Source organism: Microtus ochrogaster, chromosome 4 (genome assembly GCF_000317375.1).
Source record: "Microtus ochrogaster isolate Prairie Vole_2 chromosome 4, MicOch1.0, whole genome shotgun sequence".
NCBI classification, from domain to species: domain Eukaryota; kingdom Metazoa; phylum Chordata; class Mammalia; order Rodentia; family Cricetidae; genus Microtus; species Microtus ochrogaster.
In genome coordinates, this window is record NC_022011.1 from 4842018 (window position 1) to 4857610 (window position 15593).

The 15593-nt window shown below is 47.7% G+C and overlaps 1 protein-coding gene across 4 annotated transcripts in view; it reads right to left on the reverse strand.

Moving 5' to 3' along the window:
• Nucleotides 1-279: 279 nt before the first annotated feature.
• The window catches only part of Dus2 (dihydrouridine synthase 2), a 42887-nt gene continuing 27573 nt past the window's right edge, over nt 280-15593 (reverse strand). For 3 of the 4 annotated variants that reach the window (XM_005345433.3, XM_026778720.1, XM_026778721.1), the window contains 9 exons: nt 12959-13024; nt 12754-12824; nt 9880-9966; nt 6778-6946; nt 5091-5212; nt 3821-3970; nt 2237-2324; nt 1264-1337; nt 280-1073 (listed from right to left, as the gene is read on the reverse strand). In XM_005345433.3, the coding sequence (XP_005345490.1) occupies nt 836-1073; nt 1264-1337; nt 2237-2324; nt 3821-3970; nt 5091-5212; nt 6778-6946; nt 9880-9966; nt 12754-12824; nt 12959-13024 (1065 nt within the window). In that variant the 3' untranslated portion in view covers nt 280-835. Of the gene's footprint in view, nt 1074-1263; nt 1338-1698; nt 1798-2236; nt 2325-3820; nt 3971-5090; nt 5213-6777; nt 6947-9879; nt 9967-12753; nt 12825-12958; nt 13025-15593 lie in introns of all 4 variants that reach the window. The other variant, XR_003376851.1, reaches the window with a different exon arrangement.

Genomic DNA, 15593 nt, shown 5'->3' on the forward strand with positions numbered 1-15593 from the left:
GGTGGTAGTGTTTGTTTGCTTCTCACTGCCAGGAGGAAATTAAAGAGAATCTGCCACTTCCTTCCACCTCAAGTGGAGCTGGGGTGGGGAAAGTGACAGTGTGTGATCTGTGAATGCTGCATTTCCCCAAAGCCAAATTGCTACCATGACAGCCCCAGGTGTCCCCTGCACAGAGCAGGCACTTTGTCAGGTCTCAGCCCGAATTAATTGTAAGGCACAAAGGAGACTCTGCAGCCTTTACCCCCACCCCAACTCTACTACACTGGCCCTTTACTGGGGTATCAGATACGCTTGTTTTTCTGGATTACATAGAACTTCTCGTTGGCAAAGTCAACTGATGGTTAACACCTAGGTTCCCACCGTTAAAATGGTTTTTTTTGGTCCTTTCTTGCTTTCACCAAAATACAATGGACCCTAAAGGTCCATCCAGTCTTTCCCTACATGCAAGAGGCATGCTTTGGAACTCGGCAGCTCTTCAGAGGGTAGAAGCAGTAATTATGCCAGGATGTAGTCCAAGGCTGACGCAGTTGGCCATGGGTGAAAGTCAGGCTATCTTTATTGCACAGTACCAATGTCAAGTTAGAGGTGCGGCCTGAAAACCTTGCTTTCAAAAAAACATTCAGGTCACTGGGAACTTGGCTTAGCCATTCAGACCTATGAGAGGAGATAGGATTACCGCTGGAGAGCCCTTGGCACTTGTTTCAGACTGATGGACGGGGTCAGGACCTCTAACGTCTGCAATGGCGAGGGCTAGAAAAGTGTCCAGTGGAATGTGGCTTAGGCCCCAACACCCAAACCACTTTCACATCAGTCCCCACACTGGTGACAGGGACAGTCAACAGCCTTCCAGGAGATTATCTTCACTACTTCCCAGGGTTACAAATGGCTTCTTGCATATCTCCCCAGGTAGTGCTGGCTCCTGAACTCTGGGGTCCCCAAGATCTTGATCAGGGGCCTCTCGCTTGCGCTTGTTCAAGGAGGAGTTCTCCTCACCCAGTCGACCCTCAGGGAGGCCCTGACTCCGCAGACAGACGATGGCTGCAGTCTGCTCCGCCAGTTTCTTGGACTTGTCCCTGGGTAAATAAAGCAATATATTAATTAATAAAGCAAACAAATAGCAGCACTACAGTCTTGAAGTCCCGAGTCTCGTCCTTTCCAGAAATTCTGATAAACTGGTGAGAGGGTCATCATCCAGGGCCCTCACAAACAATACACCCAACTCCTCCACACCAAGAGTCTCACAGCATCCGACGAGAAACTCACCACAACGTGGACTGGTACCTTTGCTCCGCAACAGTGACGACAGAGCAGAACATGCGATCTACGGGCCGCTGAACCTGGTGCAGGGAGAGCAAGGGAAACACAAGATTGCCCACCTGCCTCATCACATGGAGAACACAGAAGTGAAAGGGAAGCACTTCTAACTTAAGTCAAGTGAAGGCTGCCTCATCACATGCTCCGCCCACGTGAAAGTACCTGCTGCATCTATCAAGGGGGAAAAGGCAGTTATGCAAATTGACCATAATGGCAAGTGTGTCAGAGTTCTGCCACTGAACTAAACAAAGGACCATCAGAGACCGTATATGACTATGGGGCCTCTGCCTACTGGCTTCTATGTGGGCCAGTTCCCAGCAGAAAGGAGTTCACCAGATGGCAAAGGACTGAGACGGGACAAGGGTGGGGGCAAAACAGGTGCACCTGGCAGAGGGATCAGGGGATGTGGCTGGAGTAGAAAGCTCAGTGGAAGAGATAAAACAGCAAGGTATTTGGGGTCTTGTGTTCTGGGGAGCTGGTAACCTGAACAAAAGAGACAGATGTTAGGTTTGTTTTCCAGGTGTCACTCTGTAAGAGGGGACACTAGACCCAGAAGTGTAAGTCTGGAGGCCAGAAGGTCAGTACGAAAGACAGAGCAGCCACAGGGACCAGAGGAAGTGAAGCAAGACTCTCTCAAGGTTTCCACCCCAGGGGCCCTGTGTGTGGGCATAATTCTGTGTCCCATTGGCTGAAGCCCAATCCAAGGATATATCTGCCAAAATGGGACAAAAGCCCAAGGTCAGAGGTAAAGGGCTATCAGTAATTAGCCCTGCTCCTAGTAACTTATGCACATCTGTGGGGATCAAGTCCAGGTGCTAAGAAAGCAGCCTAGAGCTGAGCACTGTGGTGCACTGGGGTGTTGATACCAGTGCAGGCAGCAATGTGGCTGGATGCCAGACGGGCAGCAGCCAGAAAAACTCACTGTTTCATACACGGGCTGTGGCAACTTCTCTCTCCGACACCATTCCAGTAGGCACATCTTGGGGGTAATTTGGGGTGGGTATGCTCTCCTAGGGAAGGGAGGAGAAACAGTTAAGGCCCGTTCACCACTTCTACTCTATCCCTTAGCAAGAGCCACCAATCAGCTACTGATAGGTGCTACCACCGGAACTGGAGAAACTGAGCTATCGAGCTGCTGCCCCGAGGCTTTTGTACCCACTCCCTTCCTGTTCTACCAGCAGTTGCAGCCTAAGTTTTTATTTAAAGGAAAGATGGGCTTCTGCATGCTTAGAATAATGAGTGCACACGTGAGAACTCCCAGTTTCTCCGAGCTGCAGCCGGGAAAACAGCCTTCAGCGGCCAGAATGTTCACTTTGCCTTTCAAGGATGGAGGTGGCTATACAGGGGGCTGACAGCTCTAGCTTACTGCCCACTGAGTCCATCTGCCGAGTGTCACGGTTATCTGCTCTGCTATAGACACAATAAACTCTGGCTTCAGAGTAAGTCTGTGACAGGGTGAAAGGGATATGCTCCATCTTCCACAGGGAACTCCCTCTGGCATATGATTGCCCAACAGCTGTCCTCTTAACCCCACCTCAAGTCCTTGCCAGACAAGACTGGCTCCTGGTCTGGGTCTGGAGACCAGAGAAGTCTCAGACCCAGATGGCAGAGTACAAGAATGCGAGCACCATTCAAAGCTGAGTCAGAATGTGAGGCAGAGTCAGACTAAGGCTACTTCTGCCTAGAGAGGGCACCGCTGGCCCGGTGAGTGGCAGCAGTATAGGCAAGGGTACACAGTCGAGTAAAGTCAGCGTTCCTACAGCCCCTGAGGAGCTTCAGGGGAAAAGCACAGACTAAAGAACAGAAGACCCATCTCCCTGTCCCAAGTTGTGAAAGGGAATGAGTAGATCAGGAAAAAAGTAAAGTTCGATTCTGTCTTAGAAAAATATGCCCCCAGCAAGGCTGCTTGGGCTTTCAGGAACCATCTTCCCTAAGAACACCTTCTCTTGGAGGGCAAGAGGATCAGGAGTTCAGGGTCGACAGCTACACAGCAAGTTCAAGGTCAGTCAAAGCTACAAAGAGACCTTGTCTTAAATAATACAGTAACAAAAATCTGGGCGTAGTGGTGCACGCGTGTAATCCCAGCACTCAAGAAGCAGATAGAGGTAGTTCAAGGCCAATTTGGTTTACATAGTGAGTTCCAGGACAGCCAAAGCTACACAGAGTGACCCTATCTTGAGAAAAAAAACAAAAACAACACAGTAAAAAGTCTTGAGGTGGCACACACTTTGAGTGTCTGGAGGCAGAGGCAAGTGAATCTCTGTGAGTTCAAGGTCAGCCTGGTCCATGCAGTGAGGAGTTCTAGGACAACAAGAGCTATCTACGTAGAGAGATCCTGTCTCAAAAACAAAACAAACAAACAAACAAAAAACAGTAACAAAAAGCACCTTATTTGGAAGTTGGAGACTAGGAACAAGGAAACCTGTAGTTGCTAAGTTTGACATTATTAACATAACAGCCCCTAAAACTCCTACACAATTGGTTCTGGAATATAGTAGAAACATACCTGTCAAATCTGATAGCCATCTTAATGATGCCAGATGTGTCTTCAGTGGGTTCCTCAACTGCCTCTGGAGTCTTAGCCAAGAGGTCAGCTCGCCGGGCATCTAGCTTCCGAATGGTCTCCTCATAGAAGGCACCAAAGCCAAAGGCCTCACTGTGGAGAAAGGGGTGGAGCAGGATAGAAACCTTGGTGGAACAGCATCCAAAGTACTGCAGGAGCCCATTACCCAATCAAAAAGAAACTCCTGTGCCACATATAACAAAACCAGGGTCTGACTTCAAAAAGTGCTTCCTATACACCCTAGCAGCTACCTAGAATGGAAAGTAGAGAATAAATTTGAATCTTTGAGTATGAACACTGGAGGGAGGCTGGGTTGGGGAGAAAAGGTTCCAGAGGTTATCCCCCATGATTCTCATCTCTCTCCCAAGGATGAACACACAGATGGATGTACCCAGGAAGCCATGGCAGAGCTGGCCTATACTGATTCAACAACTGGGATGTACATAGTATCATCCTCATGAGGACCCATGGGAGGAAAAGCTAATTGATTCCTCACTGCCCATGGCTACCAATTGAACCACTCAGAGCTCCAGAGTTACATTCTCTTCTAAAACTCAAAAAACACTATGTTCAGAAGTTTGGCAATAGCACAAGCCAAAGGTAGAAAAAGGATTCTGGAAGAGCTTTGCCTTCTAGAAAAAAACCATGGGTCCCTGAAGGCAAGAGTGATTCAGAAAGGCAATGGAGGAAGGAAGGTACAGACAGCCAACATGAGGAGAAAAGACCTATAAGACAGAGGACCCAAACATGAGTCATGGCAACAGTAGACAGGAAGTTGAAAGAGCTGGTTGCCAAGGACCTCCAGGTGTTAATCACCTGATCTGAAGGACCAGCAGTAGCCTCTCTGACCAGGCATATGTCTCTGGCACAGGCATATGTCAAGAGCTCCATTCTAAAGCCTTGTCTCTCTTGACCACTTGTTAGTCTGGCAGGCAAAAGGCCCATTAATAGAAAACCTTCTTCCTCAGGAATTCCCAGACCTATGTTTTGCATTCCTCTATTTTAACAGTACCCTAGTAACCAAACTGCTGCTTAGATCATTCAAAGACTGGAAGGCTTCAAAGCTGTGAAAGCAAAACTGTACGACCACTCAACTCCTGCACAAACACATCCAGAAGTTGTGCCCCTGGTCCTTCAGCAAAATAGCTTAGGGATCAAGGTCAAATCTGGGTCAAGTCTCCAAGAATAGATGGATAGACCCTTGTACTCTTACCAAATTTCCTGGGAAGACTGGGCAGCATGGAGCAACCTTCCTTGGGGCGACTCCAGCTGTTCCCGCAGCATCTGGCACAAGCAGTATTTGGTGTTGGTGTAGTGGTTATCATACTGCACCGCCTAAGAGGAGAACTAGCATGAGCCCACAAGTTACCAGCAAACACTGAGATCTGAGCTTCCACCAGGAAGGAAAGGGGCTCTCAAAGGGCACTAGATGTGCTTACAGCCACCCGACGTGACCCCATATAAGAACTACTATAGACCTGCCATCTAGTCCACCTGCTGTCACACAAAGCTTGAGCATTAGACTAGGGCTCGTGTTCAACAGCATACCCACTTAGACAGCCTGACTGAGGGATAACAGTATAAAGAATCAACCCATGCTTCAGTTACCCCAGGCTACCACAGAGAGCCTAACGCTGAGCATCTTCTGGGGCAGAGAAAAGGAACACACCAAATTTTGGCAAGGCAAATCTAGCCCTAGGACAGGGGTAAGATTCCTTACAACCAGGATCAACTACATCTTGACTAACCAATCTCCAACTTCCCCTATATGGGTGGGGCACAACCCCATCTCCTAAGCATGTTCATACACATGACTTATCAATTTGTATATCTATGCAAAGATAAGTATAGCTTTACCTCACTCTGCAGCCTGAGAAGTGAGGCCCAGAGAAGCAAGATGGCTACCCAGAAATAATACCATGGATGTTCACCCAGCTAGGTGCTGGGCAGGAAAGCAGCAGGAAGTACAGGCTTTACAGGTAGGCCTCCAGAACCTCCTCTAAGCACTCACCCCCTACGCTTGAAGAATTTCCTCTAGGCCTGTCTCCAGTGCCTAGGAAGGGGCCATGGCATGCTCAGGAGAAAGTATGGGATACGTGAGTAAGTCCCAGCCAGGGCAGGCCCGTGATTCAGCTTGTCTGGCCCAGAAAGTACCGGATGAGACCAGAAGCACCCATGTTGATGCTTGGGGCTACTCTTTCTCCAGGACAACACACCCTCTCGAAAGCTGCCAAATGATGGCTGAGCAAGAGTGACAGCCTCACCCTTCACCTAGTAAGCAGGCTCAGCACGGCTGAACATCTCTTCTCTGCCACACGCTTGCCAGGTGGCCAGAAGAGCTGGACAGCTGACCTGGGCAGGAGCCGACATACCAGGACACCCAGAACCAAGCGGATAAGGGATATAGCGCTGAGGAGAGGAGGTGCTCAGACAGAAGCTGCCAAGAACTGGATACCTGCCTCATCCTACGATCCCAGCATAAAAAGCACCCAATGCATAAATAACCCCAGGCGTTAGTGAGACTTGAGAACGAAAGGGGAGGTGGAAAACCGCCCTGTGAGAAGGCTGGAGCTTCTGTTCAGATCCAACTCAGTGAAGAACTTTGAGGACATTTTATTGTTTCTGCCCACCAGGAACAGGCGTAGCCCAGAGTAGAATCCCACTGTCCCTAGAACTGTACTCAGGAAACTCATTTAAAAAAAAAAAAAAGCAAAAACCATACTCATAGTGAGAAGAAATTGGTTTAGGAAAGGCTATTCTACAGCATGCGGTGACATATGCCTGTAATCCCAGCACGTAGGAAGTAGAGGCAGAAAAATAAGGGATTAGAGGTCAATTGAAGCTATGAGATTCTATATCAAAACTAAAAAGTAAAAGCAAGAAAAAGTGCAAAGACTTACATATCTGAGGTACTTCTGCATGACTTCCTCCAGGGGGCGAAGGCCATCCTTGAGGAAGATGGAGGGGTTCCACATGGCTGCTCGAGCCACCATCACTGAAGAGGCGGCTGTGGCTTGGCGAAAGTCCTCTATGTCCAAATATTGCTGGATGTGATCATGAGATCCTCCACTAAAAGCAATAGGGGCACAGGAAGATCCCATAATGGAACCCACCAGTGTTTCCAGAAAAAGATGATTTTCACATCTGCCATTCATCATTACTACGGCATTAGCCAAGTTCCTTCAACTATCAGAACTTTCACAAAGTGATTAGAAAGCAACCCCCCCTGGCAAGTGAACCATGGCTGGCACTGAAGAGGTATTTTAGAAATTTGACTTTTCTCTACTACCCAGAACAGTGGCCAAGGAGACAATATCTGAAGATGTAGGACTAAACCTGAGCTATCAGCTGACATACACCTAGAACAGCAGCACCCAGGAGTCAAGGCAGAAGGATCATGACTTCCAGGTAAGCTTGGGTCATGTAGTCAGTTCTTGACCAGCATGGGGCAACACAGTAAAACCCTGTCTAAAATATAAGACTAAAAAAACAAAAGCAAAACCTGTGGAATTGTGGCCACAGAAAAAACTCCAAGCAGAGAAGTTGTCCATAGACCCTCTGAGGACCAGCTCAAAACCCTAGGAAGGGCGCGCTCACTGATGATGGCGGTGGAAAATAAGACTAGGTTTGGTCACAATCCCCTCCTTCCACCCTGCTGCTCTAAGGGACTTCTCTGTTCTCAACTATTTCATCCAAAGTCAGTCCCCGTCCAGAGACACCTGTGCTGGGAGGACTCTGAGGTGACAGGAAAAGCAGGGGCCCTGAAAGCCACCTCTAAAATTTCTTTCTCTGAGATTATATGTCCTAGCAACCACCCATCACTACTTCTTCCTCACACTGATCAGAGGTAACTTTGCTCAGGACTTCCCTGTTTCCAATGTCCAGGCTCCCTGAGTCTCTGGTGTCCTAAGGTAGAAGGATGAGCTGGACTCCTAGGTGTTCAACACAGACAACTAGCTGGTCATCAACACCCACATATGCTAGCACAAGTGTCTGCAGTTGCCCAGTGGGTTTTTCCTCTCCACCCCTCCTCTCCACCCCCTTCCTTCCTTCCTTCCTTCCTTCCTTCCTTCCTTCCTTCCTTCCTTCCTTCCTTCCTTCCTTCCTTCCTCTCTTTCTTTTTAGACAGGGTCTCTATATATAACCATGGCTATCCTGGATCTCACTCTGTAGACCAGGTTGGCCTCAAACACTCAGAGATCTGCCTGCCTCTGCCTCCCAAGTGCTGGGATTAAAGGTGTGAGCCACAATGCCTGGCATCATTCACCTATCCATACATCTCCTTTTCTTTTCTTCCTTCCTTCCTTCCCTCCTTCCTCCCTTCCTCCCTCCCTCCCTTCCTTCCTTCCTTCCTTCCTTCTTCAAAGATACATCCTCACCATATTCTCTTGGCTGACCTGAAACTTTCTATATAGACCAGGCTAGCCTCAGATTTACAGAGATCCACCTGCCTTTGTTTCCCAAGGGCTAGAATTAAAGATGTGTGCTCCCTGGTCTTTGTCTGGATTTCTTCTACCTGACTTATGTTGAGTCATGTTGCTAAGAGCTCTAGTTTGGGATTCCTCACATAGCCCCTGCACCTTGCACATCTACCTCTAGGTGTGGCACCATCTTGCCATGGTCTGATTCTGCAACCTTTTCGCTGTCAGTATTCTCATTCCTACCCACAGCCTAGCCCACCATCGGAGTGCTAGGTCCAAACACCAGTGCCAGCCACACTCCTAACTTTCTCCTTTCACTCCATTCCCCCCACTTTCCTTTATGGTCAGTTTCCTTTTCCTTTTATTTACCTATTTATTTTACATGCTAGCAGTAGCCTCTCCCCTCCCAGTCCCTCTCCCCCATTCCTCTCCCTCTATCTCCCAATCCCCTCCTCTCTGTCTCCATTCAGAAAAGGACAGGTCTCCCATGGATATCAACAAAACATGGCATATAAATTGCAGTAAGACTAAGCATCTCCCCATGTATTAAGGCTGGCAAGGCGACCCAGTATGAGAAATAGGGTCCCAAAAGACAGTGAAAGGTCGGAGAGAGTCCCTATCCCTGTGGTTAGGAGTCCCATAAGAGCCAGAGCCAGGCGGTGGTGGTGCACACCTTTAATCCCAGCACTCGGGAGACAGAGGCAGGAGGATCTCTGTGAGGTCGAGACCGCCTGGTCTACAAGAGCTAGTTCTAGGACAGGCTCCAAAGCTACAGAGAAACCCTGTCTCAAACAAAAGAGTCCCATAAGAAGATCAAACTACACAACTGTCACATACATGCAGAGCCTAGGTCAATATCATGCAGGCTCCCTGGTCCTCAGTTCAGTCTCGGGAGAACCCCTATGAACCCATATGGCCAGTTTTTAGGTATTTCTTTTTTCATATTTATTTGGTTGGTTAGGGATGGGGGAGCTAGATGACATGACCCAAGTGGAGGTCAGGGGTCAAGTTGCAGGATTGTCAGCTTGCAATGGTCAGGCTTGGTGTCAGACACCCTTAACTGTTAAGCAAAATTTCCAGCCCTGTATTTGTTTTGGTTTTTGTTGGAGTTTTCGTTTGTTTGTTTTTAGACAGGGTCTCTCCTGTCTGTCCTAGAACTCCTATATAGGTCAAGCTGGCTTTGAACTCAAAGAGATCCATCTGCCTCTCTGACACCGTAGTTTGGGATTACACTATGGTTGGGATTACACTGGGCGTGTGTGCCACCGTGTCTGGCTTGTATCAGTTTTTCCATGTTCTGTCACTCCAGTTTTTTTTTTAATTTATTTATTTATTATGTATACAATATTCTGTCTGTGTGTATATCTGCAGGCCAGAAGAGGGCACCAGACCTCATTACAGATGGTTGTGAGCCACCATGTGGTTGCTGGGAATTGAACTCAGGACCTTTGGAAGAGCAGGCAATGCTCTTAACCACTTGGGCCATCTCTCCAGCCCCCTGTCACTCCAGTTTTTAACGCTAGTATAAGTCTTTTCTAAATGAGGCGGCGCACAGGCAAATGAGGAAGAATGGCGGCTTACTTGGCTATGACAGGAATGGAGAGGGTTTCGGCAATGGCTCGTATAGCTTCACAGCTGACAGGGTGCTGAGGTCGTTCTTCCCGGTTCCTTAAAGATGAAGAAAAGAGGTGGGTCCTGGGAGCTGAGGGCCAAAGGCCATAACACTCCTAAAATCCTTCTGTCCTTCCTACTGAACCTCAAGCAGATCAGACAGCTGTGGGGCTATCTAGGACAGGTTGCTGGGAACGGCCTCCCTGACCTAGGGGAAGGACTCTGTCCAAAGGCGCAAGAGAGTGAGGTTAAGGCTAGTTCTCAAGATCATTAAGATGGGGCATAGCTGCAGAGGACCAGTGTGGGTGGCCTGATTCCCAAGGTCACACTGCTTTTCCCTGGCTACCCCTTGCCTCTGCCAGAAATAAGAGACAGTGTCACAAAAATGCTGTCCCTACAGTCCCAGCCCTGCCCTTCCCCAGGGACCTGGAACAGCTGCCACCACTCAGACAGGCCACTCCCATACAGCTGCCTGTGCTGAGGCCAAGCTGCACAGCTGATCTTTGGGAGAAGCACCTGACACGGGGTAGGCCCCGTTCCAGGGGCCACCAGGGCAGACCACAGACCATGACCATCACGATAAGTCACAGGAGAAGCAGGACAACCCAGGGCTCCTTCCTACCAGGGTCAAAAGCAAAAATTTCTTGTGCATGAGTAAGCAAATCTTAGGTATGCTGCGGTGACGCCTGGGCCAAGCTATGTGTGAAGACAAGCAGGAGAGGTGACTAACCAGTCCTTGCTTGAACACAGCTCCTGTGCTATATTCTGACTTCTCAGAAGAGCCTGCCAACCCAGCTTCCACCTCCGACTCCTTAGAGCCCCAGCAGCCAGTTTTATACCACACTAAATGGCTACATTTGCTGAATTTCTGATGGTCAGGAAGCTCTTCCTTAAACTCTCCCACATTCGTCTTCTAATTGCATCCAACTTCTGGGAAAAGTAAGTTTTCTACATATTGTGTGCAAGACTGTTCATTTACAATTTCATAAAATAGCAAGAAGCAGAAATTGTACTGATTGATACATTAGGAATGTGTCAGTCAGAGAGGTTAAATGAAAGGGAGCAAACTGCAGAGCTGGGATTTCACATCAGGCCATTGGCTCTACAGCCGACTGCCTCAGCAAGGAATGCAGAATGTGCATTTATGTGCACGTGTCAACTCCAAACCCTCCTAGCTTCCATCCGGACAGCTCCACTTCACTGTTCTGCTTGTTGTTGCTCAGGGTATACCCCAAAATTTAGTAAGAGAGATCACCAGCAACTTGGGCTGTTCCTATAAACCCCTGAGTTCCCCACGAAAGAATGTCAGCCCAAGTCTATTTGTCAGGATTACATGCAAAAGGACATGCTAGGTACAGAAAGCAAGTTGCACAGGGAGATAGAGAGCAGCCTACAGAAACACTCAGGCTTAGCAGGCCCTAGTGCTCATGCCTATAATCCCAACACTTGGAAAACTGAGACAAGAGGATTGCCATAAATTCAAGGTCAGCTTGGGCTCTATGATGAGATTTGGCCCAGTCAGAACAACAATGAGAGCACCCCTCTCCCATATTTGTGTGTGTGTGTGTGTGTGTGTGTGTGTGTGTGTAGATGGCCCCCGCAGTTAAGAGTGCTTACTACTTTTACGGAGGACACAAGTTCAGTCCCTAGTACCCACATCAAGTAGCTCCCGAATGCCTGGAACTCCAGCTCCAGGAGATCCAGCACTTTTTTTCTGGCCTCTGCAAGCACCTGCACCGAGACACACAGACACATTCACATATAATTAAAAATAAAATTAAAAAAAAAGACTCAGTTCCCAATAGAGAACACATGAGCTACAGATACAAGAATTGTTTAAAGCAGACATCAGGGACAGCTGGCAGTCCAACAAGGGTAGGCAAGAAAGCCAGTGTCTTTAAATGAACAGCCATCTGCTTGCGGTCATTCAAAGGAGAAGCCAGTGCTCAATGAAGAGGAAAGAAAAAAAGATTCAGTGAGTGTGGTGGCTCATGTCTATAATCCCAGCCTTGGGAGGCTAAGGAAGAAGGATTATTCACACCAGCCTAGGTTGTATAGTGAACCCTGTCACAAAAATATAAATTTACTAACTAACTATTAATTAGTTAATTAGAAAGAGAGAAAGTTGATTATAGTGTTGAATACCTATAATCCCAACATTAAGACATGAAGGCAAGAAGATCAGGAGTTCAAGGCCAGCCTCAGCTATGCATCGAGTCTGAAGCCAGTCTGGGCTGTATGAGACTTTATAACAACAACCAAACCAAACCAAGAAAGGGAAAATGGACTGGGCATATTCCTCAATGGCAAAGCACTGGCCTAGCACATACGAGACCCTGGATGTAATCCCCAGCACTAGAAAGCAAGCAAGCAAGAAAAGGAGGAAGAAAGAAAGAAAGAAAGAAAACAGGCACACAGGCAGGGAGGGAGGGAGGGAGGGAGGGGAAGGGACTTCCTTCTGTGTTTCTTTTTTTGTTTTTTATTTGTTTGTTTTTGTTTTTTGAGACAGGGTTTCTCTGTGTAATAGCCCTGGGTGTCCTGGAACTTGCTCTGTAGACCAGGCTGGCCTCGAACTCACTGAGATCTGCCTGCCTCTGCCTCCCAAGTGCTGGGATCAAAGGTGTGCACTACCACCACTCCTCTTGTGTTTCTAATGCTTGATGTTGTTCCTGCCGTCAGAAGGTACTCAATGAATAAACAAATGCAGAGCTTGAATGGTCTCTGGATTCAGAGGCTGTCAGAGAGCTAGGCAGAGGTAGGCCGTATACACAGAGAAGCTGTTTGTCACGCAGGGTCTGTTGAGGCATCTCCTTTCCAGCCATCACTAAGAAGGCAAATGCTCACCTCCCATGAACTGCAATGGCTGAAATGCCAGTCCTCTCTATCCGCTTCACAAGGTTCAGGGTGTCTTCTAGCTGGGTAAGAAAGATTACAGCACAAGGTGGTCGTTAGGACTCAAGGAAGGAGCTGCTGACTCCTAAAGCAGGCTCAGTTTGCCACCAGATTTAACAGCACACAAGAGAATAACCTTTAAATAACACATCCTTACCGATGGCAGGATTCGGATTTTACAAGTCACAGGTCTGTGTGTTCCTTTAACAAGAGTGCTGAGAATCTGCAAAGAGGAGCAAAAGGAGCATCTATCTCTTCTGGAACAAACACCACACTACTCGCACTAATTAACACACCTATAAGACCCGGGCATAGTAGAAGGGCAGTTTGTATATTCATGACTGCTTCCACTTATCTGTTGTATATATTTACATGTAAACTCCATGGGGCAAGGATTCTGCCTCTATTTTATGCTAAAATCCCAACACTAGCAAGTCCCTGCCTGGCAATACGGGTATACGTATACACACACGTTAAATACACTGAAGGGAGAAATGAGTGTATCTGCACGTAGTCCTGTGTGGAACACAGGGATTCTTTACCAGAAAAATATTAGAATTACCTGGAGGTTTGGTAACACAAACTCTAAGAACCGACCACAGCATTTCCTGAATGGCTCTCCAGGGACAGAGCTTAGAAACCTGTGCTTTCCCTTCATGGGATCTAAGCACTCTGCATATTTGTTACAAATGTGGAGCTTGGTCCTTCTGTGGACTCCTAACAGTGGGAGCAGGGGCTGTCTCTGACTCTTTTACTGGCGTTTGGGACCCTACTCCTCATACTCCTCATACTGGCCCCCTTGCCCAGTCTTAATACATGGGGAGGCGCTTAGTCTTACTGCAACTTGATGTGCTATGCTTTGTTGATATCAATGGGAAGCCCACCCTTTTCTGAACAGAAACAGAGGAGGTGTGGGTGTGGGGCTGAGGGGAAGGACTGGGAGAAGAGGGGGGAGGCAAAACTGTGGCCAGGATGTAAAATAAATAAGTAGAAACCCGTGCTTTCAAAATCATTGCCCAACACCCTCAATATAATCCTGAGGCTCAGTCCTGGTTATGAGCCCACTGACAGCTTTCTTCCTCTCCTCCTCCTCTTCTTTTCTTCCAAAGCAGGGTTTCTCTGTGTAGCCCTGGCTGTCCTAGAACTCACTCTATAGACCAAGCTGGCCTCGCCTGCCTCTGGTTCCCAAATGCTGGGATCAAAGGTTGTTCCCAGCAAATGACACAACCTCCTTTCTGAGTTAAAGGGATATTCCAAGTGCTATCCCAACTACAGAATGAGACTAGGAAGATCTTGAAGGCCCTGTCCTCATGAATTCTTCTCTTCTGAGAAGTCAGATATACAAATATATAAACCAGAAAAGGAAAACACAACACATTCAATGTATTTTTACTGCTCCCTAAACAATAATTAGAAAAAGTTGCAGAGAAAGATCAATAAGGCACGCAGTAGTCAAGGAGGTAATATGACAAGGCAACATGAGACTCAGAGATCACGAGAGATAAATGATAATGAATGTCTGTAGCATCGCTATCTTCTTTCTACATCACAATTTCAGGCCAGGCACAAGGGAGGGAAGGTGATCTCAACAGCCTTCTTCCAAGAACTGGATTTCTAACCAACAGGGGCAGCAGCTGATAGGCATGAGTACTTACATTTACCTTGATTCTAGACAGATGGGGGCAGCAGAGAGCTAGTTATAGTAAAACTTCCTTATCTAAGAGCAGAAGAAGGCCACCTCAGACATCAGGCCAAGAACCCTGCTGAAAGGCAGACAGTTCACCAGCAAGACCAGTAGGAAGGAACCCTCTCCAGGTTCCTCAGACAACAGCCTAGACCTGATTTCCCACAGTCATCCTGCCAGGCCTTAAAGGGGCACTTGCACTTAAAGGAAGGGGACTACCAAATTCACAGGGAAACATTACAAAAATTCTCACTCTAGCGAATAATGGTACACGCCTCAGAATTTGGGAGGTAGGGGCAGGAGGAACAGGAATTCAATGTCATTCTTGACTACGTGAGTAGAAGGCCAGCCCAGACTACTTGAGACCCTGCCTCAAAATACACAAATCAACAAACAGCTCTAGAAGGTTGAAATGTGAGGACAAAATGACAACTGGTTTGATAGAGCATTCAGTCTTAGAGGACTTCCTTTTGATTTATGCAGAGTAGCTCTGGGAACTTCCTTTAGAGTTTCTGTTCACATGCACATTAAATATTAGGAAGGAAATTAGGGAAGTGAAAGACCTAGCCACTTGCTAGGATCACACTAGGGAGAAATGGGCACACGCAAACACACACACACACACACACACACACACACACACACACACCCTTTGTAGGTGAGAGACAGGGCATCTCTGTGTAACAGCCCTGGTTGTCCTGGAACTCACAGAGATCCGCCTGCCTCTGCCTCCCAAGTGCTGGGATTAAAGGTGTGCAGCACCACTGCTGCGCTTCCTGAGGCTGTCTTTCACCGGGCTAGGTAGCATGAAATTCTTGAAGCTTTAAATCATGCCACATGTCGTTGCCAGAGGACGGAAAGGACCAAAACCAAAAATCCAGATCTGATTAGGAGAACAATACATCCACCCACAGCAGGTTGGCCTCACCAGAACCACTGGTCAGCCTGGCATGTATAAGATCCCGTCTCTCAAAGGAAAGAAGGAGGGAAGACCAGCCTGGTCTACAGAGCCAGTTCCAGGACAGGCTCCAAAGCCACAGAGAAACCCTGTCTAGAAAAAACAAAAAAAAAACAAAAAAAAAAAAAAAAAAAAAAGAGGGAAAAAGGG